This window comes from Grammomys surdaster, unplaced genomic scaffold, assembly GCF_004785775.1.
Source record: "Grammomys surdaster isolate TR1022 unplaced genomic scaffold, NIH_TR_1.0 126271, whole genome shotgun sequence".
Lineage (NCBI taxonomy): Eukaryota > Metazoa > Chordata > Mammalia > Rodentia > Muridae > Grammomys > Grammomys surdaster.
The window spans coordinates 2167359-2192338 of record NW_021621071.1 but is presented as its reverse complement, the minus strand read 5'-3'; the positions used below and the strand labels follow the sequence as shown (position 1 = coordinate 2192338).

Here is a 24980-nt window from a genome sequence, read left to right as displayed (position 1 = left end):
TCCAAGGATGGGAGCACAAAGTGGGCGGGGAGGGGGGAATCTGTAGTGTTATCCAATTGTATTTTGACATTATGGGTGAAACAAGGGAGTACCCGTTGTTGACTGATATTCAGGGCACTTGGCTTCAAGGTCCTTAATTAGTCCTCCTAGACTTTAGGTCCCGAGCTCAGAGTGAGAAAGGGACAAAGGCCCGGGAACATGGACTTGTTTGACCCTCGCAGCAAGATGGAGAAGTTAGCCCTGAGATATCTGAAGTCAGATAACTTTACAACAGAAGCTGTTCAGCTATAAGAAAGTCTCCAGCTCCCCTAGGACCTGGGACCTTGAATTTAGTTTTCCACTATGATTAAATGGAGTCTGGAAATGAAATGGTAATACTTTGAATAGAACAATCATCACCAGCCCATATTACATTAGAGAATATGTCTGATAAATGGGGCCCATACAAGTGTCAAAATATCTCCCAAATATAAAATTGGTTTATTCCCGTTTGAAAGGAAAGGCTTTGTCTTGTCTACTGTTTCCTCTCAACCATTTAGTATGCTGCCTCGCAATAACCATTAAAAGAATAAAGGTACAACTGGAATCATCTTGTGTAGGCTCACCGCTTTTCGTGACATAAATCAAAGATAATTTTCGCAATACTTCTTTTCAGGTATTTTGGGATAAATCTTAAAGAAAATGCTCTGTCCCTAAGAGCAACCACAATAAAAACACTCACAATTCAATAGATAAGAAAAATAAATAAATAAATAAAAGTGAGCTGAATGTTAATAAGACGGGAAGTATTATGGTTTCCCCTCCCAAGGTATCTCAGATTTGTTAATTATTCAATACTTGAGGTCCAGACTAATGCTTGATCAGTGAACGATCCACACCCTTCAGTGTCAGAAATCAATTCTAGATAGTACTCAATTAGTCTTGTGAAAAACATGGACTCATTTTTGTCTGTCTTTGATCCATTCAGTAGACATTTATCATGCATTTTTCTTCCCTGCTTCTCACGCCTCCTTCTCTTCCCAAAGAAGAGCCCTCTGCCGACCCGTAGATTGGCAAGTCACAGGGTAGGCTGGCGCATGCTCACTGTCTTGTCCTAGGGCGAGCATGGAGGCGGCTCTGCCTGTGTCTGTGGTGTGGCATCCCCAGTCGAATTCCATAAGGCTCAGGGGTATACTGAAGCTGTGGCTGTGTGAGCTGTGGCTTCTGCTGATGGGCTCAGGTTTGAACGCCGAACTTCCGCTTGAAGAGGATGTAGACTTTATCAATGAATACGTGGATCTCCATAATCAGCTCCGAGGCACCGTCTTCCCCTCAGGGGTTAACCTACGCTTCATGGTGAGGCCGGAGAGCTGTTTCCCAGGCCACTTCTCCAAAGCACAGGAAACTCAGAGAGACTCTCATTTGAGTTGGAAAATACATATTTTTAAATATAACCATTGCCTCTCTGATACATGAGCAGTTTCATTGTTCTGTAAAGGACCAATTATGGAAGAAGTTGGGGTGCAAGTTTTAAGGCACACCAGTTTAGAAATTGTGTGATCTTTTTTTTCCTTCCATTTTTTATTGGTAATTTTATTTATTTACATTTCAATTGTTATCCCCCTTCCAGTTTCCCCTCCACAAACCCCCTATCCCCTCAGTCCTCCCTCTGCTTCTATGAAGGTGCTCCCACACCCACCCATCCACTCCTGCCTCAGAAATTGTGTTTGAGTGTAACTGTTTTTCAAACATTAAGAATCAATATAATCTTATAATCTTATCAGTGATCCTTGGATGTGAATTAGTAGAAAGAGACTCTTGGGATAATTCAAATATAATATTAGATCCTGTTTTATTTGATTGTTTTTCCATTGTAAATGTTTTCACACTAATTCTACCACAAAAAAAAAATTGACTAAGGTTTGTTTGTTTTTTTCCTTTTCTTTCCTTCCAGTTTTCCAGAGTTTTGTTTATTTTTATGCCTGCATTGAATTTTGTTCCCAAAGGCTAGTTAGGTAGCTAGTTGGGTATTACCAGGATCAGAAGGTATTAAGTCTGGGAGGTTTCATATAATCTATGGTTTCTAAAGCCAAGGGCAATGGGACTCTTAATTCCTGGTCAGAGGAATGAAGCCTGAGATATATCTGGCCTTGGGAGGAGGTGTAATTCCTGAACTGACCACAAGATTATTAATTGGAGATTTCATGATTTCCATTAAAAACTGATTGCAAAAATCTAGCAAGTAAGTCGCCCTTTCCTTCTTAGTCTGTTAAGTAACTCTAATTCACATTATAAATTACATAAGATTTCCATCCCTAGAGATACGCCCTTTCTGTCTTGAGGATTAGTTCCTTCATAAAACGTTCTGAAGTAACACTTTAAAGGTATGATGTTTAAAAAAAGAAAAGTGAAATACATACAGCAGTTACTGTTGTCAAAGACAGTGGCAAATTCAGCAAACAACAGCCACATGTTAGTGTTGTGTTTTTAATCTCTTCACTGGCTTGGATATTTTCAATCATTTAGTAAATTAATTATTACATTTACATTTTTATTTTATTACTGTGTATGTACGCACACATGCACACTCACATGCACAAGTGCAAGTCATGACAAGCATGTGAATATTAGAGGACAACTCTTAGAATCGGTTCTGTCCTGCCCTGCCCTGTGGACTCTGGGGATATATCTCAAGTGGACAGGTGCCTTCAGTAGCAGAGCCATCTCTTAAGACCTGCTGCTACTTTTTGAAATGCTGTTTCAATTGGCCATCTGTTTCTTGTTCACTCTCTCTGTCTTATGTGGTCAGTATCTCCTCACTGTTGGGGGCTCAGGAATCACCACACAAACCATACGAACAGTGATCTCATGCAAAAACTATTGAATGCACACCCTAATACTGGTCAGAGCAGGGATATAGCTGAGAGTTATATGACCTATGACAATGGATATCTTTTTCCATCTGCTTATAAAGGAAGGTAAACCACAATGAGCTCATACACAGGTGCAGGAAGTGCTGTCAAGTGGTCAGCCCTGACTCAAGATATTTTAGACGTAACAGTTAATACTGATCTTTGATTCGATGGGTCCTACATAAGCTTTGTGGAGTTTCTTAAGATTAGCAAACCTCATACAGGACATTCAGAACAGACAGAACAAAACAAGGTATGTAGTCAGCATGTCCTTGCTCTAAGCCAAGCTACTTCTCTGTGTCAATGACTGGCAGGCATGCTTCAACAACAATAAGAAATAGCTGGCAGGCATAGAACAAATTAGGCACAGCTGATTTGGGGGGGAAGGTGCTTCAGACCATAACTCTCACATAGTCCTATTTACCAAGGATATGTTTTTCCAGCTAGAATTTTGTATTTCCTTCTCCTTGTTATTGTTCCACCAAATCTGAATTATCCTTCCTCTTAAAAATGAGTAAACACAGTGGTTTCTGACACAACTGTTGTGAGCTTTTGTTTCTGATCTCTGAAACTTATATTTCAATAAAAAGAATAGAAAACATCAGACCTGTGAGCTCACATCGTATCAATTAAAATTTGAAAAGGATCCATTTTAGGTTTAGCTTAAGGGCTCTACCCTGCATTTACTTGTTTTCTTTCTAAATTAAAGATGGTGTGAGTTTTGTCTCAGTCTTTTCTTTTCTTTCTTTTTCTCTTCCTTTCCCCCTTTCCAGTGCTTTCCTTTCTACCCCTCACCAGGAAAGAGGAAAACAAGAGAGAGTAAGAAAGGAGATAAAAGGGTAGATTAGAACTGTAAGACAGTAGGAGAGTGGAGAGGCAGGTATGAGAGAGCAGAGAATCTACAGATGCCTTCTCTCATTGTGTAGGTTGTCTACCTGTTGATAGTAAAAGTCTTAAACTTGGGGCTCAAGAGATGGCTTACTGCTCTTGCAGAGGCCGGGGTTTGGTTCCCAGCCCTCACAAACTTCTGTGACTCAAGTTCCAAGGGTCTGTAACCCCCTCTTATGGCTTCTTTGAGCATCAGGCATGCTGGTGGTCCATATATGTGCATGCATGCAAAACACTTATACATGTGAAAAGTAAACATTTCTAAAAGGTCTTACAACTTTAATGACCTTTCCTCCTTTTCTTTCATGCATATGCTTTTGGTACTGTATTAGAAAATCCATAAATTAGCAAAATCCAACTTCTGAAGTTTGTCTTCTACGTTTTCTGGAAAAAAAAATTATAACTTTAGGTCTTACAATTAGGTCTTTGATTTGTGGTTAATTTTTTGATATGGCATGAGATAACAGTCTAATTTCATTCTTTTGTGTGTGGGTATGCAGTTTTCTCAAGGCATGTTTTAAAGTATTGTTTTTTGTCAGTTAAATGGTCTTGGCAGTGTGTGTAGAAACCACTTTCCTGTGTGTGTAGGAATTTATTTCTAAGCTCTTTCAGTCTTCCAAGCCTCTGAGTTTGTTTTCTTTCAGGACTTTATTGTTATTATAATTCTATTCGATGTCCCTTGAGCATCTGAGATGCTTTTTGTAGGGTCACACTACTTTACAGAATATTTTGTGTAGTAAGGCATCTTAATATTAAGTTTCCCAGTCCCTGACCATCGACATTAGCCTTTTAATTAACATCTTCTTTGATTTTCTTCAACAACATTCTGTGGTTTTAAAACCAGTTTGGATAAGATTATTATCTTTTAATGTTATCGTGGTCAAATTATTTGCCTAAATTTTCTGTTTAGTTTGTTCATTGTGAATGTATAGAAACATATGTAATTATGCATGCGAATTTTGAGGCCTCCTGTTTTACTCAAATCATTTCTAAGTTCTCCTGCACTTAAAATACTTCATTTAATAGTTTGCTCAGTCAAGGTATGAATAATAAGTCCTAGATTTCTGTATCCAAGATAATCTTCATGTTATATGCATGTGTGTACATGTGTGCAGGTGTGTATATTTTGTTCATGTGTATTAGAGAAAGACCAGAACAGGTCATCCAGTATCTTCCTCTGATGCTCTCAGCCTTATTCTTTTGAGCTAGCATCTCTTACTGAGTTCAGTTTATAATGCTATTCTGGCAGCCAGCGAGCACCAGAGATCCTTCTGACTTTTCCCCGTCTGCCCCAACACTGGTTTCCTCTAGTGATTTTGACAATTCTTCTATTCTTTAACCTAACAGATTCCTAAAATATAGTCCATGAATTCACAGCATTAGAACTGCCAGTGAACTTGTTAGAAATAAAAGTTTTCAGGCCCTTCCTGATCCTCCTAAATCCCAAATCCAAGTTTGGAGTTCTGTAGTCTAGTCTATATTTTAACAAAAAGTCATACAGATGATTCTGAAATGTACTGAAGTTTGAGGCCCATTGGTAGTCATTGTTTACTCATATTTGCCTCATAAACCTCTCCTTTCTCTATGCTGCCGTGTTGCCTGGACTGATCTTGTACAAGTCTTGTGCTAGCAACCCCAGCTGCTATAAGTTCATGACTACAAAGATCCTGTCATGTCCAGAAGACATTATTCACAGCAATCTTTCCTTCTCTCTGGCTCATTGAATCTTTATGTCCACTCTTTAGTGATGAGCCTTGGGGTTAGTAGGTATGATACTGATGTTGTATTTAGTACTTAACCATAGTGCTTTGTATGATGTGCTTTGGCTAGCTATGAGTCTTTGTGTTGACTGCCGATCATGCCTTATAGAAGTTTCTGAGTATACAGATAATCAACTTGATATTGTGTCCTTCTAGCAAACTAATAGTAATAGGGCTTCTGACATGGCTTCCCACTGGTTCTTGGGCAGTGTGTTTCTATCAACTTCTCAAAAGTTAGAATCATTGAGGAAGATGAACCTCAACTGAAAAAATGCCTCTATGAGATTGACCTATAGGCAAATGTCTGGAGCATTTTCTTGATTGGTGACTGATATGGGATATGCCACCTTTTATGCAGGTGGTCCCAAGTCATATAAGAAAGCAAACTGAGCAGGCCATAGGCAACAAGCCAGCAAGCAGCAGTCTTCCACTGCCTCTATCTCAGTTCTTCCTGCTGTTTACTGCCTTGACTTCCTCCCCTGACTTCCCTTCATGGTGGCCTTTAAGATGTAAGATGAAATAAGCCCTTTCTTTGCTTAGTTTGGTTTGGGACATGTTCTTTATCACAGCAATATAAAGCAATGTAGAATAGCCAAGTTTACAGTGCCAGACATGAGTTGGTTAGCCCCATAACATTCATGCCTTTATTACACCAGTGGGCCTATCTTGACCAGCTGGTCAGTATTGTAGTTTACAAGGTTCACAGCTGGCTAAAGGCATTGATAACTTCTCTTAACCAGCAGCCTACAATGCACTTTGAGACACTATAAAAGCTAGCCATCAAGGAAGAAGCTTCTAGGTCAGTACTAGCTTCATTTATGTGTGATGAATGAAAGTGTGTGATGTATTCAGCAATAGAATCAAGGTTGGGTGAGTAATGAAGTGAACTAGCAATAGCCTGATATTTTTTTGGGGAGGGAGGTCTCTGGGACCCCTGGATCAACAACTCAATCTGGTGTCCCATATCTGATACAGGACTCTTTGTTTAATAACCTATGGCTTCTGGTTAGGAGCATTATCTCCAAACTTATTCTTTTATAAGCTTCCTAATTTTTTCTCTATACATGTTTTTCATATATATACATATACATATATATGTATATGTATATATATATGTATAATATATAATATTATAAGCTATTATAATATTATAAGCTATTATAAGCTAAATAAGCACATACATAGATTAAATATTCCTAAAACTCTTTAAAAAGCAGAAATTGATCTAGATTTATTTTTTGAGATTTAGTTGGCTTCTGTGGTTCTTCGGCAAATTAAACTAATTTAATATGGCTTTAATAGAAAGTATCATGACCTCCAAGTCATTAGTTTGGGCATTTTGTCAAATTAATTAAAGAATTTAAAACCAGAAAGCTTAAAGATGGTTTTATTAGTGTTTGAATGGAAAAATAACAGTTACAGGCAAGCTGAAAATCTCTCAGCTGCCAGGAGGGAAGAGAGAGAAAAAGTATCATGCCTGTTAACTTATTCATGGGGGTGCAAGAAACAATGAGGAAGCCCAGGGTGTCAGGAGTGTAGAGCTATGGGGAAAAAAAATGCACCGGCCACACATGATTAGAAATAGATCCCCAACAATGGAAGTGGGTTAGTGGGCTAGTGGGCTTAGGGAAAACTCAGAGCTATTAGGCCATGCTGTATAAGGCCCACTATAGTTCCCAGCCTCTCATTTGTAGAAATGTATGCATTCTTAGGCAAAGCCCAGATAAGGAAGGATTTCATCTCCCTCTGAAAAGTAACGTCTTTCACATATATAGTCATAATGTTGTAGTTTGGTCCCTACTCTGCTATATCAGCACTAAGTTTAACACAGCATAGATTCCTCTTCTACTTAGGTTTACTCGTCCAAAGAGTTTATTGCATTTACTATATAATTTTAGCCATAAAGATAATAAATTCAAACTGAGAACAAAGGCAAGAGAAGATACAATAAATGTAATTTCCTGCTGTATATCATTCATGTGCATTAAGTGAAGTGTATACCTTTTAACTTTTTAAAGTATTTTTGTTTTGATACTTACTCAACATGCGTATACTATAATTGTGAGTGACTACTAGGAAAATAACTTGGAAGGATGTATGGATTTTTTTTAATGTTTAATATGCCTTCCTAAAAATAATTTCCGAAATCATTTTTGTAACATTTTATCTTAAAACTGTGGCAGGTTAAGTTTTAGGTATCCACCCAAGATTGTCAACTTGAGCCCTCTGTAAAGTAAGGAATACTCGTAAACAGATAGACTACATGGAAGGTATAAAGAACATGTACCATATGTGGTGTGGGAAACTAACTCTCAGCCCATAGACTCACTATGCTTTGCACAAAAAATAAGTAATAACTTTGTTCTAAAGTATAAAGGCTAGTTACTACAGATGAGAAAGATTTTAAGATAAGCACTTAATGAATATAGAAAGTTTTCTGAAAGCTTATGTGAGAAGAATTTCACCGTGTGCCATAAGTCAGAGTGTGATTGGCTATATTTATTGATGTCTTATAAATAAATTTCGATGTCAAAGGGCTGGACACAAACTAGAGTGCATGTCTGTAAATGTCTGTGTACGCATGTGCATGTGTGTGAGTGCATGATGCTTGTATGTGTGTCTGTGGTGCTTGCGTGTGTGCATGTGTCTGTATGTGTACATGTGTATATGTGTGTCTGTGTGTGCACACCTGTGTATTGTGTGAATGTGTGACGCTTATGTGTGAGCCCAGAGGTGCATGGCCATGCAGAGGCCAGAGGAAAGTGTCCACTCCGATTCACTCCTTTAGGACCAGGTTTCTCCCTGATCTAGTGTCCCGTTTGCTCAACTGGGGTGGCATCCAGTGGGTTTTCACAATACTCCTGTCTCTACCTCCTCAGTGCTGGGAGTACAGCAATGTGAAGACCAAATGTATACTGACTTCTACTTTTATATCTGAAAATAATATTGTATATATAATGAATGCTCAATAAATAGCTATTAGATGGATATTTTAATTTACTAGGCACAAAAGATAGAACACTAAAAATGCATATTCTGATCAAACTGTATGTAAGCTTATTATATAATCTGCAAAATGTTATATGAAATAAATGATTAGTTTAATCTTTCACTTGACTATTTCAATTACAGGCATATTAATAAACTTCTGTCATAAGAAGCAGTCATCTTATTTTTGATGACCTGAAAACATTTTTTTCCTATAAATACTGCTCAGGGGGAAAAAAACACCACATAAATAATACATAAGTTGGTCTAGTTCTCCCTAAGGGAGTAAATACCAAGAAAATAAATTAGAGCATTAAGACAACATCATTTTTAATTATTTTGTTTTCTCTGCTTTTGCATGTGTTTCTTTTCAGACTTGGGACGTAGCTTTATCGCGTACTGCTAGAGCATGGGGAAGAAAATGTATGTTTACTCGTAATACCCATCTAGATAAAGTCCATGAGTCCCATCCGGTATTTACGGAGATTGGCGAAAACATGTGGGTTGGTCCTGAAAAGGAATTTACAGCCACCAATGCTATCAGGAGTTGGCACGAAGAAAGGAAGAATTACAGTTATCTAAATGACACTTGTATTGAGCAAGAGGACTGCTCTCATTACATTCAGGTACCTGATTTGTATATTGTTCTTAAGTCAATAGGCTTCTCAATTGCTTCACCTACTTTCCTGTTTCAGATTTACAAGCTCAAGTAATAAACTGATTCCCTCAACACCATAAAAATTTTAATCCTGTCTGTGTCTTTAAAAGCCCACCACTTCATCCCTTATGTGAATCATACATGAAATAGCCATTGTCTGCATACTTCAAGACCAAGAGGGTTGTTCAGAAACTAGCACACAGTAGAGATGGAAGGAAGACTTAAAGAAAGCCCTGACTCCCTGCAGATCAGCAGGCAGACTATATGTCTAATAGGCCGGCTTCTAGTGTTGTTTCCAGGACTCCTGCCCGGCACTCCAGGGCTCACCTCACCCTCCAGGCAATTCCCAGCCTCCATTCATTTTCCATACTTGCCTTTATTATTCCACACAGAACCATAAAGAGCTCAAACTCCACCAAGAACAGGGACCTTGCCTTTCTACCCATCCAGTCTCAAAACAACACAAACCTACTAACTTTCTTCAATGTATATTCATGTCAAAAATCAAAGAGATCTGGAATGAAGTCAAATTTATTTAAAACATAACATGATTTTCTCAGTCACCTTGTATCATATTTCATGTAAAACATAATTTTGAAATTTCTTCATGGTTTTTAACTCTACTCTTCATTTTCTAGCAAATGGATTCTTCAAAGACTTCTTGATCGGTTCTTTTTTTTTTTCATCAGTTTCTCCTTCTTCCTTCGGATAGGAAGGCTAGACCCCTTACTGTACCTATATCTCCTTCCTGATAGGATGCTGTTTTCTGCTCTGTAATTCCAGCCAATAAGACATTCTTGTTTCTGGTATTGGGCATGCTATAATTTTTTTTTTCAGTAGTAGGAGTTGGTCCCAGGGCCTCACATGTTACTAGACAAATGGTCTACCCTCAGATTTTGTCATTGTTGCTTTGGAGGTATTTTTGTTTGTTGGTCGGTTTGGGGTTTTTTTTGAGATAGATTTTCTTTCTGTGTATATATCCCTGGCAGTTCTGGAACACTGTAGACCAGGCTGGCCTCAAACTCACAGAGATCTGCCTGCCTCTGTGGTGGGATTAAAGGTGTGTGCCACCAACACCTGGCCAAATTTTTGTCTCTATTCTTTAATATTGTACTATTATTTCTTTAAGAATGGAAGTTTTAAAACAACCAAAGTTGGTTAAGAATTGAGTCAAAAGAAGAATGTTTTCATTACTTGAAATTTTACTAATATTGAGATCACACAGAATTTCTGGAATGCCTCTTATTACACTAGTCTTTTGTTGTTGTTGTTGTTGTTGTTGTTGTTGTTGTTGTTTTGGCTATGGGGAACAGATCTCTTCTTGGTCTTTTCTTTCCTTCTTTCTCTCTTCCTTTCCTTCTTTCTTTCTTTTTTTCTTCCTATTTTATTTTTTTTAACTTATTCACTTTATATCCTGTGCATTGCCTGCCTTCCAGTCACCCTTCCCACAATCCTTCCCCCTCCCCTTCTCCTCTGAGCGTGTGTGCAGCTGGGTCTTCTTGGTCCTTCCTAATGCAGAGCTCATACTTTATTTCATTTTGTGATCCAGCTTCCTCTACAAAAGGAAAGAAAGCTGCTGATGCCATTGTTTACGTTTGTGTCTTGCTTGCTTCTGTCTGTGGCCCTGTTGTTTCTTTTTCTACCTTCTAGAAACTTCCACTTTTACACAGCTCTTCCTCATCTCTCTCTCTAATTTTCCTTCCTCATGCCAAAGACCTAAAATGTTCCAATTTAATCAGGTTTTGGCAAATCACCTTATCAGATATGACTTCACTGGCTTATAGCTCTGTCCTGGACCAGTGATCTTCAGCTGTCCCCCGTAATAGGAAACTGTGACAATATTTACATTTATATAGTCCTGGAGATGGTCCCTGAATTCACAACAGTACCCTACATGTGTCTAAAAAATTTTTGATAGTCCAAATTTAAAGCTTTTGTGTGAATGGAATATAGTATTTATAGCATACGTACTTCTAAATAAACTTTACATTTTTTTGGACTTGTTTCTTGCAGCTTGTGTGGGACAACTCCTACAAAGTTGGTTGTGCTGTTACTCCATGTACAAAGATTGGAGCTATCACATACGCAGCCCTTTTCATATGCAATTATGCACCAGGGTGAGTGGTCTTAAAGGAATAAAAATATAATGAGATATTAAGATAAAATGAGAAGACTTCAACTTTAAGTTTTCCTAACCTGTAATGTTTTTAAAGTCTTTACTAACCATAAAAGCTTTAAATATGTGATATTAATAAATGACTTCATAATGAACTATTTTAAATTTCATATGAAGTAAGTCATACCTTGAGCAAATTGGATTTACTCGCAAACTCTTTAATGGCTACCACCTATAGGAAGGAAGCTTAGCGTTAACCAGTTATAACTAAAGGAGCTGCTGTCTGTCGGGTTGCTGTTATTTTTCAATATGATATATTCTCATATCACTAATAAAAGTTTTAAAGCTCAAGCTACGTTGAAATTTGTGGAGTGAGAATTGTTTTAGGCATACATCGGCCCTGTACCGTGAAGTACACTGAGCTGACCACAAGGTGGTCGTTTGGACTAATGTGAGCCATACAAGGCTCCATTAACATCAGAGCCAGAAGAGCACTCTGAAAGTCTTGAGTCAGACTACCCAATGGAAGCTTGAGTTCTTCCTACTTACTCATCATGTGACTATTTATACTTGAGAACCTGCCACTTACAGCAAGCAACTACACCCCTCACCCCCCACCCCCTACCCCCCACGTCCCCACCACTACCAATAGCCTGCATCTCCAAAGCACTCTCTTTGGAAGTCCTAAGTGATAAAATACTATTAGTAACAGGGCTGATTTCCAAATAGGAAACATTCTAACCAACATCTTAAGTAGAAACAAAGACTTGACTACCTTAAATCAAAGAGTATTCTTTGGGACTAAACCAGGAAGGAGAAAGAGGAAAAAAGGAAGGAAAGAAAAACAGAAAGGAAGGAAGGATGGTAAGAGAGATAAACCTCATTGTTTACTGGTTGTTTTACCCAAGATAAAGAAAATAAATGAATTTTCTTAACTTAACCATCTTCTTAAAATAGTTAAAAGTGGAGACAACATTGTTGAATTAGTGACAATTAATAACATCATTAACATAAATTTAATTAACATTCTATAACATAAAACCTGACTCATTTTCTTACTTCCTGCTTTTCTTCTAGAGGAACCCTGACAAGGAGGCCTTACCAAGCAGGGCAGTTTTGTTCTCGGTGTGGCCCTGAAGATTCATGCACAGACCTCCTATGCAGTAAGATAAAATAAATCTGTAAGATGTGAGAACAGGAGAAAACACAGTGGTTGACACTCCTTTTATTGTGCTGTTAGTATTGACCCCAACTCTGACCTATGCCTGTGTGCTTCCAAACTGCAGTGTCTTCTCTGCTTTCCTTGTCTGACGCTCTCACTATGCTATCAAAGCAGTGTCTTCTCTGCTTTCCTTGGCCCTAGTGCTCTCCCAAAAAAAAAAAAAAGAAGAAGAAGAAGAAGAATCCCAAACTAAGGAAAGAGAACTTACAGTTACTCTCTGGAAGAACGTCACAGCTAACTTTTTAAATAGTTGCCAGTTTTACAATCACTTCTTTCAAGAAAAGAATGTTCCAAAGTATCCACAAAAAGGAAAAATAGAAAAGTAACACATTTAAGAAATCTTTTCTTATTGTTCTCAGTCCCTTGTGGTGTTAGAAGCCAGATTTGACATCTCAGGGTTAACCAAGCCAGGCAGTGAAAGGGAGTCGGCAATTGGGGTCATGCTGATATCAACCAACAGGGGTGGGGCGGAGGGCATGGCAGTACCAGGTGATTTACAGGGTCCATGCTACTGACAGAACAAAACTTAATTATCTAGGCCTGGCAAGAATGCCCAGCAAGAGTCTCTGAACTTTTTTAATTTTTAAGAGTACATAGACAGACAGACGTATATACATATATACATTTGGTGTGAGGGGCAGAGCCCCAAAAGTCTCACTTTATTTCTTCTCTCTGCCTTTTAATACCTTCTCAGACAAAAGATTTTTTTTAATAAAATTACCTCGTAGATAAAATTTTACACAAAAGAGGAGTTACAGAAGGATGTTGATATTAAGTTCAAAGCAGTGTGTCATTCTGTAAGCTCATTATAAATTCAAAGCAACTGTTTCCCGTGGCCTTGCTTTATCGGGGTGCATACCTGTGGCCTCATCCTTGGTTTTTTTTGTTTGTTTGGTTGGTTTTTTGTTTTCTTTTGTTTTGTTTTGTTTTTAAAGTTTGAAGTATTTTATGAATGTGGGTGCCCTTGCATTTGGTGCATAGATGTTCAGAATTGAGATTTCATCTTGGTTGATTTTTCCTTTGACAAGTATGAAACATCCATTCTTATCTTTCTTCGTAACTTCTGATTGAAAGTCAATTTTATTCTATATTAGAATAGCTACTCCAGCTTATTTCTTGGGGCCATTTGCTTGGAAAATTATTTTTCAGCCTTTTATTCTTAGGTAGTGTCTGTCTTTCTCACTAAGGTGTGTTTCCTGTATGTAACAAAATGCTGGGTTCTGTTTATGTATCCAGTCCATTAGCCTATGTCTTTTTATTGGAGAATTGAGTCCATTGATGTTAAGAGATATTAAGAAAAATTGATTGTTGCTTCATGTAATTTTTGTTATTAGAGGTGGAGTTATATTTGTGTTGCTATCTTCTTTTGGGTTTGTTGGAAGAAGATTACTTTCTTGCTTTTTCTAGGGTTTAATTTCCCCTCCTTGTGTTGATGGTTTCCCTCTGTTATCCTTTGTAGGGCTGGATTTATGGAAAGATATTGTGTATATTTGGTTTTGTCATGGAATATCTTGGTTTCTCCATCTATGGTAATTGAGAGTTTTACTGGGTATAGTAGCCTGGGCTGGCATGTGTGTTCTCTTAAGATTTGTATGACATCTGTCCAGGACTTTTATAGTCTCTGGTGAGAAGTCTGGTGTAATTCTGACAGGTCTGCCTTTATATAGTACTTGACATTTTTCCCTTACTGCTTTTAATATTCTTTTTTGTTTTGTGCATTTGGTGTTTTGATTATCATGTGACAGGGGAAATTTCTTCTCTGATCTAGTCTATTTGGAGTTCTGTAAGCTTCTTGTATGTTCATAGGCATCTCTTTCTTTAAGTTAGGGAAGTTTTCTTCTATAATTTTTTTGAAGATACTTATTGGTCCTTTAAGTTGGGAATCTTTGCTTTCTTCTATACCTATTATCCTTAGGTTTGGTCTTTTCATTGTGTCCTGGATTTCCTGGATGTATTAGGTTAGGAGTTTTTTGGATTTTTGTATTTTCTTTGACAATTTTGTCAATGTTTTCTATGGTATCTTCTGCACCTGAAATTCTCTCCTCTATCTCTTGTATTCTCTTAGTGATGCTTGCATCCATGACTTCTGATCTTGTTCCTAGGTTTTCTATCTCCTGGGTAGTCTCCCTTTGTGATTTTTTTATTGTTTCTACTTCCATTTTTATGTCCTGAGTGGTTTTGTTTAATTCCTTCACCTGTTTGGTTGTATTTTCTGGTAATTCTTTAAGGGATTTTTGTGTTTCCTCTTTACGGGCTTTTACCTATTTGCATGTGTTCTCCTATATTTCTTTGAGAGGGTTATTTATGTCCTTCTTACAGTCTTCCATCATCATCATTAGAAGTAATTTTAAATCTGAACCTTGCTTTTCTGGTTTCATGGTGTATTCAGGACTTGCTCTCTGGGAGAACTGGGTTCTGATGATGCCAGGTAACTGGTTTCTGTTGTATATGTTCTTGCACTTGCCTTTTGCCATCTGGTTATTTCTAGTGCTACCTTCACTCACTGTCTCTGACTGAAGCTTGTCTGTCCTGTTATCTTGGTTGGGTCAGAAATCCTCAGAGTCCAGCTGTCTCTGTGATCCTGTGATCCTGAGATACTGGCTGTGATAGCTCCTGGGAGTCAGGCTGCTTCTGGGATCCTGAAATCCTGATGTGCCCAAGCTCCTGAGATCCTGTGATCCTATTATTCTATGTTCCTGGGCATGTTAAAGCTCCTAGGAGTCTAGCCTCCTCTGGGTTTTGGGAGATTGAGTGCAGAGCTGATGCCCTAGGACTGCTCCAGGCATAGGCGCAGACTGGAAGCATCTGGCCTCATCCTTGTATTTGACTTAGAATGAATGTTTTTCTTTGATCACGAATCTGTCACAGGTCTGTTTCTCTTCTTAGTGCAATTTATGAAAGCTCATTGTGTTCCTTATTATACAGCCTTTACTTACTATTCTATCAGGAGGGGGCACATCCTATTCTTGATTCTAACTTTATTACATCTTTCTGGCAAAACAACTAAAACCATCTCCTTAAACTTTCTTCCTAAAATTATTTTAATCAAATTAGGAATGCTATGATGTAATTAATTCATCTAGCATTAATTCATGAAAGTTCATCTTCATATTGAGCTGCAGTAGTGTGGGCTAATGCCCAGGAACCATTACGCTATTTAATAGTGACAGGAAAGGCACATCAGCAGTGAGAAGGAATCCAGGGATAGAGTCTCTGGGGCTGTACCCTTTTCAGAGTGCACCCACCCACGCAAAACAGTGGACCATCTCCAGGAAACTCACTTGCTTGCCTTTCCTAAATGGCTTCTGTCACTGAGGAAATAATCCCTAAAGTGTTCAGAGGAAAAAAGATGTTGAAAGTATGTCTGATTAATTTTTCTTTTACTTCCTCCAAATATAGGAACTTATAATCCAAAGCTATAACTACAGCTGGAATATAATCACTTAGTAAACATCATGTGCAATAAACTCAGAGTATATTTTACTTTTGTGCAAAAACAAGAATATTAAAAAAAAAAAAACAACTAACTTAAAACCGCTAGTGGGCAGTTTCAGTGTAACAGTACTTTGTGTTGAATGTGCATTAACATTGCTGCACGTTAACATTCAGTTCTCCTGAATCAAGAGGCAAGATGTCTGCTAACATATGGTATGCTCAGAACACCCTTCAGGAAAAAGGTAGCTCAGGTATTTATGCTTAAGTCTTCTAATTTTTTCTATTTCCTTATATATGCTTTTCTTTGGATTTTTTAAAACTTTTTTTTGCATTCTCTTCAACTCATCTACAATGACTGATACTTCTCTGTATTAAGAGTTTCAGTAGCTCTTTCAGTAGTAACTACATGGATGGTTAACCTTTTATTCTGTTTAGAATCAGTAGTTGACTCCTTCAGTTAGACTATAGCGATAACCTTACTCTCCCCCGACATCCCACAGTTGGCTTGCATTATCCACAAATGCCTCAAAAATACCATCACTGATATCTCTATTTCTTCTTTTTCATTCCTAAAAAAAAAAATGACTTTAACTGATGGATGACACAGAATTCTAGACTATTCTATTCATTTTACCACCTCAAAAATACTATAATGGTCCTTCTGGCCTCCATGGTTTCTGATAAGAAACCCAGTTAGTTAATTTGTGTTTCTTTATAAGGTAGATTTTTGTCCTAGTTCCCAGCAGTTTGATTATGATGTTATGAATGTGGGTTGCTTTTAGTTTATTCTATGAACCATATAGTCAGCTATAATGTATGTTTTTCAGATGTAGAAAGTCTTAATCCATACTCCTTCCTGTCTGTTATTTTTTTTCACATCACCTCACTATGTCTCCTTCTGGAGTTTTGTGTGACATTCATGGAAAAAGTGTTGTTATTCCCCCAATATGTTCCTTAATGCTTTCAAGACTGTTTTTGCATGTTTGGTTTTTTCCTCGTTAGAGATCTTGGGACATTTCTGTTAGTCACCCTCCCAATTCAAAGACTATTCTGTCATCTCTAGTTTGCTTTTGAGCCCTCTCATGTTCCATTAGCATTGTTGTCTCTGTAATTTCCAACTCTATAATGTCCATCTGGTTCCTTTGTGAGGTATGTTTTCTATTTATCAGCTGATACATTCTGTCTTACCTTTCCTTTCAAGGGTGTTTCCTAATAACTCCAATACCAGTTTAATCTTGTCATTGGTGATTGTTACATACTTTTTTATCATTTGAGTTGAAAATTTTGTGGATGAATTATAGCCTAGGACTTGTAATATTTCATGATAAAGCATTTGTTCTTTGTTTAAATTTGATGGAGGATATTAATATAATTACATCATTTTTCTTATCTCTCTCAAGCTCCTCCCATGCTACACTGCCCCTGCCTCTCTCAAATCCAAGTACTTTTACCTCTTTTTCTTTAGTTGTTTTTATAAATTGTGTGTGTGTGTTCCTAAGTACAATCTGCTCAGTCTATATGTTACATATACATATACATATACATATATGTGTGTGTGTGTGTGTGATTTTAGGACTGATTGCTTGATATTTGATGAGAATAATTGAGGCGACTCTTCCCTGAAGAACACCGTTTCCTCCTGCTCCCACTGTTCCTGTAGTTCTTTGCCTAGTGTTGGAGCCCTGTAATTTCCTCCCATCTGTGTCACATGTTTGGTGTTATACTTGTTCAGGTCTTGTTTAAGATAGCTCTGTTGTTGAGACTTCATAGTCTTGGAATCTCTAAATGAAATCTCACAGCAGACATCTTTTTTTTTGTCTGGCTAAAGGTATTAATGCCACTGTCGACCATTAGGGTTATTTTGCCATGCTGATCATTATTGTGGTTCATGGGCATCATCTTTGTGTAGGACTGTTGGTGACTTCCTTCCATTGGAAGGCTGCTGGTAACTTCTGGTACCATGAAAGCTAGACCTCAGGGAGGATGCTTTCATGTTTGATATAGCTTGGGCCCTTTGGGTCTTGTGTCTTAAAATTATGTTGTCTTTGGCAATAGGAGGTCTCTTCAACCTCTGGGATACAGGCAAGGGCAATAGCAATAGTCTATAATATTTTGGAAGTCTCTTGGACTCCACAGAACAAGAACTCTTAAGAGAATTTCTTAGGCCTGGAATTGGGATTTTTCTCAGTCTGTGGCTCTTGTGGAAGCAACCCCTGATTAGGTCCAGGTCAGAATTTCCAAACTGGTTTCTTCTGTGGGCTGTCATTCTGAAGCTCAGTTTCTGTCTTTGGAATGTTCTTCAGATCTATCACCAACGTATAGGTCTGGTCACTCAGACCCAGCGGAAACTCTTTATATATTAGCTCAGTTCTCAACATCTTTAACATTCTATTTGGTATTAGATCTGTACCCAATTTATATGCCTAGGTGACTCCAAAGGTCATGAACAGTTGTAATTTTTTTAAATCGCTTTTTGTTTTGCTTGTATGTTTATCACAACCTCTCCCAATATGGCCTAGACATCCATTTTCCAAGGACTGGTCTATGCCACCACATCCACCAACAAATTTATAAACTTGCTTCCTGTCTTCTTCCAAGTACATACCTCTTTGCAGTCTATCTGGTATCTTCCAGTTATAGAATCCTCATTTATGTTTGAATCATGTTTAGGGCCAAAGCAGCAAGCAAATAGATACGCTCAAGAAGAAAGCAGAGGGGTTTGGCCTGAATGCTTGAAGCTAGAAGTCAGTCAAATGGTGAAGACACATCTCCTCCTCCAAGGATTGGCTTGAGTTTCTTTTTGCTGACTATTCTCATTGCCCCTCTGCTGCTCCCAGGCTGTTTGGGAGAGCTAGGACATAACTGAATAGAGAAAACCATAGTAAAACTACATGGTGATTTCTCTACATTTAGAGATTCTGTTTCCTACTCCTTCAGCCAAAGCCAGAGTACTCTCCAGGGTTCTGCCTGTACCATAGAGTCCCCAGAATCAGAGGCATTGTTGAATTTCAGTGGGGAGGTACTCGAGATGTGAAAGCCAATAGACCTTCACCAGTTCATTGCCATTTTGAATCCTGGTGTTCTCTTGCAGTCCGCCTTCAGAGAGTTATTCATCAGAGTTAACAGAGTGCTGGCCCATGTATTCTGTGCTAGATATATACTTTTATTCAATTATGGGTAAGAAAAGTTAGAACATGCTTCTACCAGAACCAGAACTGGAAGTTCAGTTTCTAAATAGTCATTAAGTTTGACTACCCCTTTATCTTTAAAAAATGTTGAAAACACAAAAGAAGAAATAAATATGTTTCCTCTTCTTTAGAATAATGAGTCATTTCCTACAGACTGTATCTGTATTTGCAGATCTCAAAACCAAAGGAACACATTTTCAAGGTGAAAACATTTGTTCATAAACAAACTGAAAGAAAAAGACCACATGATCATCTCATTAGATGCTGAAAAGGCCTTTGACAAACTACAACACCCCTTTAGGTTAAAAGTCTTGGACAGATCAGGAATTCAAGGCACATAGCTAAACACAATAAAAATAATATACAGCAAACCAACAGCCACTAAATGGAGAGAAACTTGAAGCAATCCCACTAAAATCAGGAACAAGACAAGGCTGCCCACTCTCTCCCTGTTTATCCAACATAGTCCGTGAAGTTCTAGCTGGAGCAATTAGCAACAAAAGGAGGTCAAAGGATACAAACCAGAAAGGAAGAAGTCAAGGCATCACTATTAGAAGATGATATGATAGTATACATAAGTGACCCCAAAAATTCTACCAGAGAACATCTACAGCTGATAAACAACTTCAGCAAAGTGGCTGGATATAAAATTTACTTAAATCAGTAGCCTTTCCTTTATACAAAGAATAAACAGGCTGAGAAAGAAATTACAGAAATGACAACCTTCACAATAGCCACAAATAATAGAAACATCTTGGTGTGACTCTAACCAAGCAAGTGAAATATCTGTATGACAAAAACTTCAAGTCTCTCAATAGAGAAATCGAAGAAGACATCAGAAAATGGAAAGATCTCCCATGCTCATGGATTGGTAGCATTAACATAGTAAAAAAGGACCATCTTTCAAAAAGCAATCTACAGATTCAGCAATCTCCGTCAAAATTCCAACTCAATTGCAATTCTCAACTTCATATGGAATAACAAAAAAAAAAAAAACCCAGGATAGCTAAAACAGTTCTCAACAATAAAAGAACTTCTGGGGGAATCACCATCCTGGACCTCAAGCTGTACTACAGAGCAATAGTGATAAAACCTGCATGGTATTGGTACAGAGACAGACAGGTTGATCAATGGAATAGAATTGAAGACCGGGAAGTAAACCCATACACCTATGGACACTTGATCTTTGGCAAAGAAGCCAAAATCATACAGTGAAAAAAAAAAGAAAGCATCTTCAAAACATTGTGCTGGTCTAACTGGTGGTCTGTATGTAGAAGAATGCAAAATTGATTCATATTTATCTCCTTGTACAAAGTTCAAGTCCAAGTAGATCAAGGACCTCAACATAAAACCAGATACACTGAATCTAATGAAGAGAAGGTAGGGAAAAGCCTCGAACCCACTGCCACAGGGGAAAGTTTCCTGGACAGATTACCAATGGCTTATGCTCTAAGATCAACAGTTGACAAGTGGGACCTCACAGAACTGAAAAGTTTCTATTAGGCAAAGGACACTGTCAGTATGACAAAACAGCAACGTACAGATTAGGAAAAGACCTTCACTAGCCCTACATCTGAGAGAGGGCTAATATCTAAAATATACAAAGAACTCAAGAAGTTAGACTCCAGGAAACCAAACAACGCAATTAAAAAAGAGAAGACAGAACTAAACAGAGAATTCTCAACTGAGGAAACTCGAATGGCTGAGAAGCACTTAAAGAAATATTCAACATCCTTAGTCATCAGGGAAATGCGTATCAAAACAACCCTGAGATTTCATCTCACACCAGTCAGAATGGCTAAGATCAAAAACTCAGGTGACAGCAGATGCTGGCAAGGATGTGGAGAAAAAGGAATACTCCTCCATTGCTGGTGAGACTGCAAGCTGGTTAAAAAAAAACTCTGTAAATCAGTCTGGGGTTCCTCAGAAAATTGGAAATAGTTCTACCTGAAGACCCAGCTATACCACTTCTGGACATATACCCAAAAGATGCTCCACTATACCACAGGGACACTTGCTCAACTATGTTCAGAGGATCCTTATTTGTAATAGCCAGAATTCTTCAAATGAAGAATGGATACAGAAAATGCGATTGGTTCATTTACACAATGGAATACTACTCAGCTATTAAAGATGAGGACATCTCATCTTTATGAGTTTTGCAGGCAAATGGATGGAACTAGAAAATATCATCCTATTGAGGTAACACAGACCCAAAACATGCTATATGCTTGCTGATAAATGGATATTCGCCAAAACGTTCAGAATACCCATAATACATCTCACAGACCATATAGGAAGCTTAACAAGAAGGAAGGCCCAAGTGTGGATACTTCAGTCCCATTTAAAAGGGGGAACAAAATAATCACCAAAGGCAGAGGAAGGCAGGGACCCTGGTGGGGACAGGGAAGGGGGAGGGAAAAAATGAGGCAGGTTCAGGTATGGGGGGATACAGGAAAGAGTAGCCCAAAGGGTCAGGAGAATGAATAGAAAGAGGTAGCAGTGGGAGGTGGGGGCAGGTGAAACCTCTAGAAATTTCCAGACACTAGGGATATGAGAGGCTCCCAGGACCCAGTGGGGATGACTTTAGCCAAAATCCCACTAGTGGGGAGATGGAGTGTAAAGAGAGGACCTCCAGTAGATAGACATGGCTCTCAGCTCAGGCATGGGGCCACCCACTCTTCTTCAAAATTCTTGACCCAGAATTATTTCTGTCTAAAGGAAATGCAGGGACAAAAAGGGAACAGAGATTGAAGGAAAAGCCATTCAGATACTGGCCAAATTTGGGATCCATCCCATCCATGTGCAGGCACCAAACCCTGACACTGTTACTGACACCATGTTGTTGTGCTTGCAGACAGGAGCCTAGCATGGCTGTCCTCTGAAGGGCTCTACCAGCAGCTGACTGATACAGATACAGATACTTACAGCCAACCATTGGACAACTAATACACACACACACACACACACACACACACACACACACACACACACACCGGGGCTCCCAGAGGCCAAACCACCAACCAAAGAGCATACCTGAGCTGGTCTGTGGCCCCCACTACATATGTAGCAGAGGACACCTTGTCTGGCCTCAGTGGGGAATGATGCACTTAATCCTGTAAAAACTTGATGCCCCAGGGAAGGAGGGGCTGCTAGCAGGTAGCCAGGTGAGTTAGGAGTGGGTGGCTGGGTGGAGGAGCACCCTCTCAGAAGCAAAGGGGAGGGAGGATGGGGTGAAGAACTCATGGAGAGGGGACCAGGAAGGGGAACAGCATTTGGAATGTAAATAAATAAAATAATGAAAATGACATAATTAACCCAGACATGATGCACACCTTTAGTTCCAGCACTCGGGAGGCAGAGGCAGGTGGCTCTTTGTGAATTTGAGTCCAGCCTGGTCTACAAAGTGAGTTCAAGTACAGCTAGAACTGTTAAACAGAGAAACCATGTATAGGCTGGAGAGAACACTCAGTGGTCAGTTAGCTCATGAGACAGAATACCTTCCAGCCTCCACAGGCCCCTGCATGTGTGCATACACAAGTATCACATATAGACACACACAATAACTAAAATCTTTCCTTCAAAAGCAGATAAACAATATATTTATAAACAAATTTAAATTTGTTTAAATGGTTAATAAAATACAAATAGAAAAGAATAGTATAATAAACAAAAACTACTGGTAACAAGTGAAGAAATGTGCCAAGAAAGAATGCTCTGTGACATTCCTGCTTCTACTTAAGGACCAATAAATGCACATGCATCAGGAAGAAAACCTACACACCATATAGACAAGGATTCTTTTTTGAAAGATGTTCTAATATTGGAGTCACCATGTAAAGTATAAAGGACCAGTAACAAAATGTTAAAATACATCAAAGGTACAACAGAGTTCAGTTCATATCCAAGCACCCTCAAAAATAAATTCTGCATAACAACTTAGATATGATATCAATGCCAAACAGAGCCCACATCAACCCTGCGCTGTCTACGTGTGTCTACTGGTGTATCCTCTTAGTGGAAGTCAAGAATGATTGGTTAGGAAGGGAGTAGGTCCAGATGGGTGGGACTGGGAGGAGCAGAGGCAGGGGAAACTGGAAACCAGGTGTATTGTGTGAGAGAAGAATCTATTTTCAATAAAAGGAAAATAAGATGATTGTCTGACCCTCTCCACCCAGTTGAGCAGATGAGAAGAAATGTCTCCTTCAAATGTAATTATGACATTGAAGAAAAATAACTAAAATCAATGAAACCCAGGTGGTAGACTTAACCTTGCTGTCTCAGAAATGAAAATAGACCACAATGAAACACAAAAATGACATGAGAAATTAGTAAATCCATATTAATTTAGAGTAGCGATGTGGAGAAGGATGGGAGAGCTGTGGTGCTCTACATGGTTAGTTAGTGTGGGAAAGACCTCAAGAGTGCAGAAGTAAGTGCTTCAGCTGAGGTGTCTCAAAAGCTCAGTACTTGTGAGACTTCAATAGCACCAGAATCCAAATCTGCTTAGTTCTGCATTTCTCTAGCCAACCAGGCAGACTTCTACTTTAAAAGAGTAGTGTGTACTTTATGCTTGGCTACTAGCTGGAGCAGACATCAAAGACCATGATATCTTAGAGCAGTGGTTCTCAGCTTTCCCAACGCTGTGATGCTTTAATACAGTTCCTCAGGTTGTGGTGACCCCCAACCATGAAATTATTTTGTTGCTACTTCACAACTGTAATTTTGCTGCTGTTATTAATTGTAATGTAAGTATCTGGTATGCAGGAGATCTGATATGCGACCTCAAAGGAGTCACCACCCACAGGTTGAGAACTGCTGCCTTAGATCTCCAGACATAAAGAAATGGTACTACAATTGGGGAAATCCTCATAGGAGTAGAAAAAATTATGTATTTATAGTCTTTATTTTTCTTTCTAGGTAACCATGATCGTGATGCAGCTACATGTAGGTATTGCTGTCTGTTATTTCTTAGACAAATTAGCAATGTTACATGAAATCTAGCTTTCTTCAATTGCCTCTTCTTTTTACAGATTACCAGTTCTGGTACCCGCCTTGGGAAATGCCCCGCCCAGTCGTGTGTAACCCAATGTGCTTATTTATCCTCTTCCTGAGACTGGCATCTTTGGCGTTATGTGTCCTCATTGTTCTGGTAATACAGTCCCGGTTTCCAGTTACTGTACTGGAAACTCCAATGCTAATGTCAGTAGAGGAGGGACTGCAAACTGAGGATGAAATCGTGATGGAGGAGGAAAAGGAGGGGGAGGGAGAAGAAGAGGTGCCGGAAGAAGATGAACTATAGGAAGAAGATAACCTCAGAGGAAGGAGAGGAAGAGATGCAGGAAGAAGATAACCCAATAGAAGCCAAACCCCAAAAGGAAAATAAAAAGACCCAAAACATTGAAAAATAGAATGCTGAACTTTAAGAACAAAATATATAAACCTCAATTATAATTTTTTTCATTCCTTTTCTATACTTATTTAACAAATTTAAATTGGAAAACAAAAACAGTATGAATGCAAGGCTTGCATTGTACATAAAACACTCAGCTTTTAAAGACCCAGAGAGCAGGGAATAAGAGCAGCAACAACAGAAAAAAAGCTGCCTTAAAATTTTATTATGGTATCTGATAAAAACAAGAAATAATTCATATTTCTGTCTTTGTGTAGAGTTTTTATATGAGCTTAAAAGTATCTGAAGTATTAAGTTAAATGAAATTGTCCATATAAGATGCTAAGGACCATTCTGAGTTTAGAATAGGTATTTGATAAATATTAGCTCGTTTTTATTATTACTGTTATAGTTATCGGTAGTGATTGTAATTTCCATGTGA

The 24980-nt window shown here is 38.4% G+C and overlaps 1 protein-coding gene across 1 annotated transcript; it reads left to right on the top strand.

The window, feature by feature from the left end:
• The first annotated feature begins 1104 nt into the window (after positions 1 to 1104).
• On the top strand, positions 1105 to 24448 carry Glipr1l2 (GLIPR1 like 2). The gene is made up of 6 exons (XM_028758994.1): positions 1105 to 1335; positions 8902 to 9153; positions 11199 to 11302; positions 12379 to 12464; positions 24067 to 24093; positions 24180 to 24448. Exons 1-6 carry the CDS (start codon positions 1105 to 1107, stop codon positions 24446 to 24448), a joined length of 969 nt encoding a protein of 322 aa, XP_028614827.1.
• Positions 24449 to 24980: the final 532 nt, after the last annotated feature.

What these genes read in the sequence shown, in the direction of transcription:
- Glipr1l2 (XM_028758994.1), top strand. Translation starts at nt 1,105, where the DNA reads ATGGAGGCGGCTCTGCCTGTGTCTGTGGTGTGGCATCCCCAGTCGAAT. An exon ending in GGGTTAACCTACGCTTCATG is followed by an intron (nt 1,336 to 8,901) that starts GTGAGGCCGGAG and finishes GTTTCTTTTCAG; the next exon opens with ACTTGGGACGTAGCTTTATC. An exon ending in ACTGCTCTCATTACATTCAG is followed by an intron (nt 9,154 to 11,198) that starts GTACCTGATTTG and finishes TGTTTCTTGCAG; the next exon opens with CTTGTGTGGGACAACTCCTA.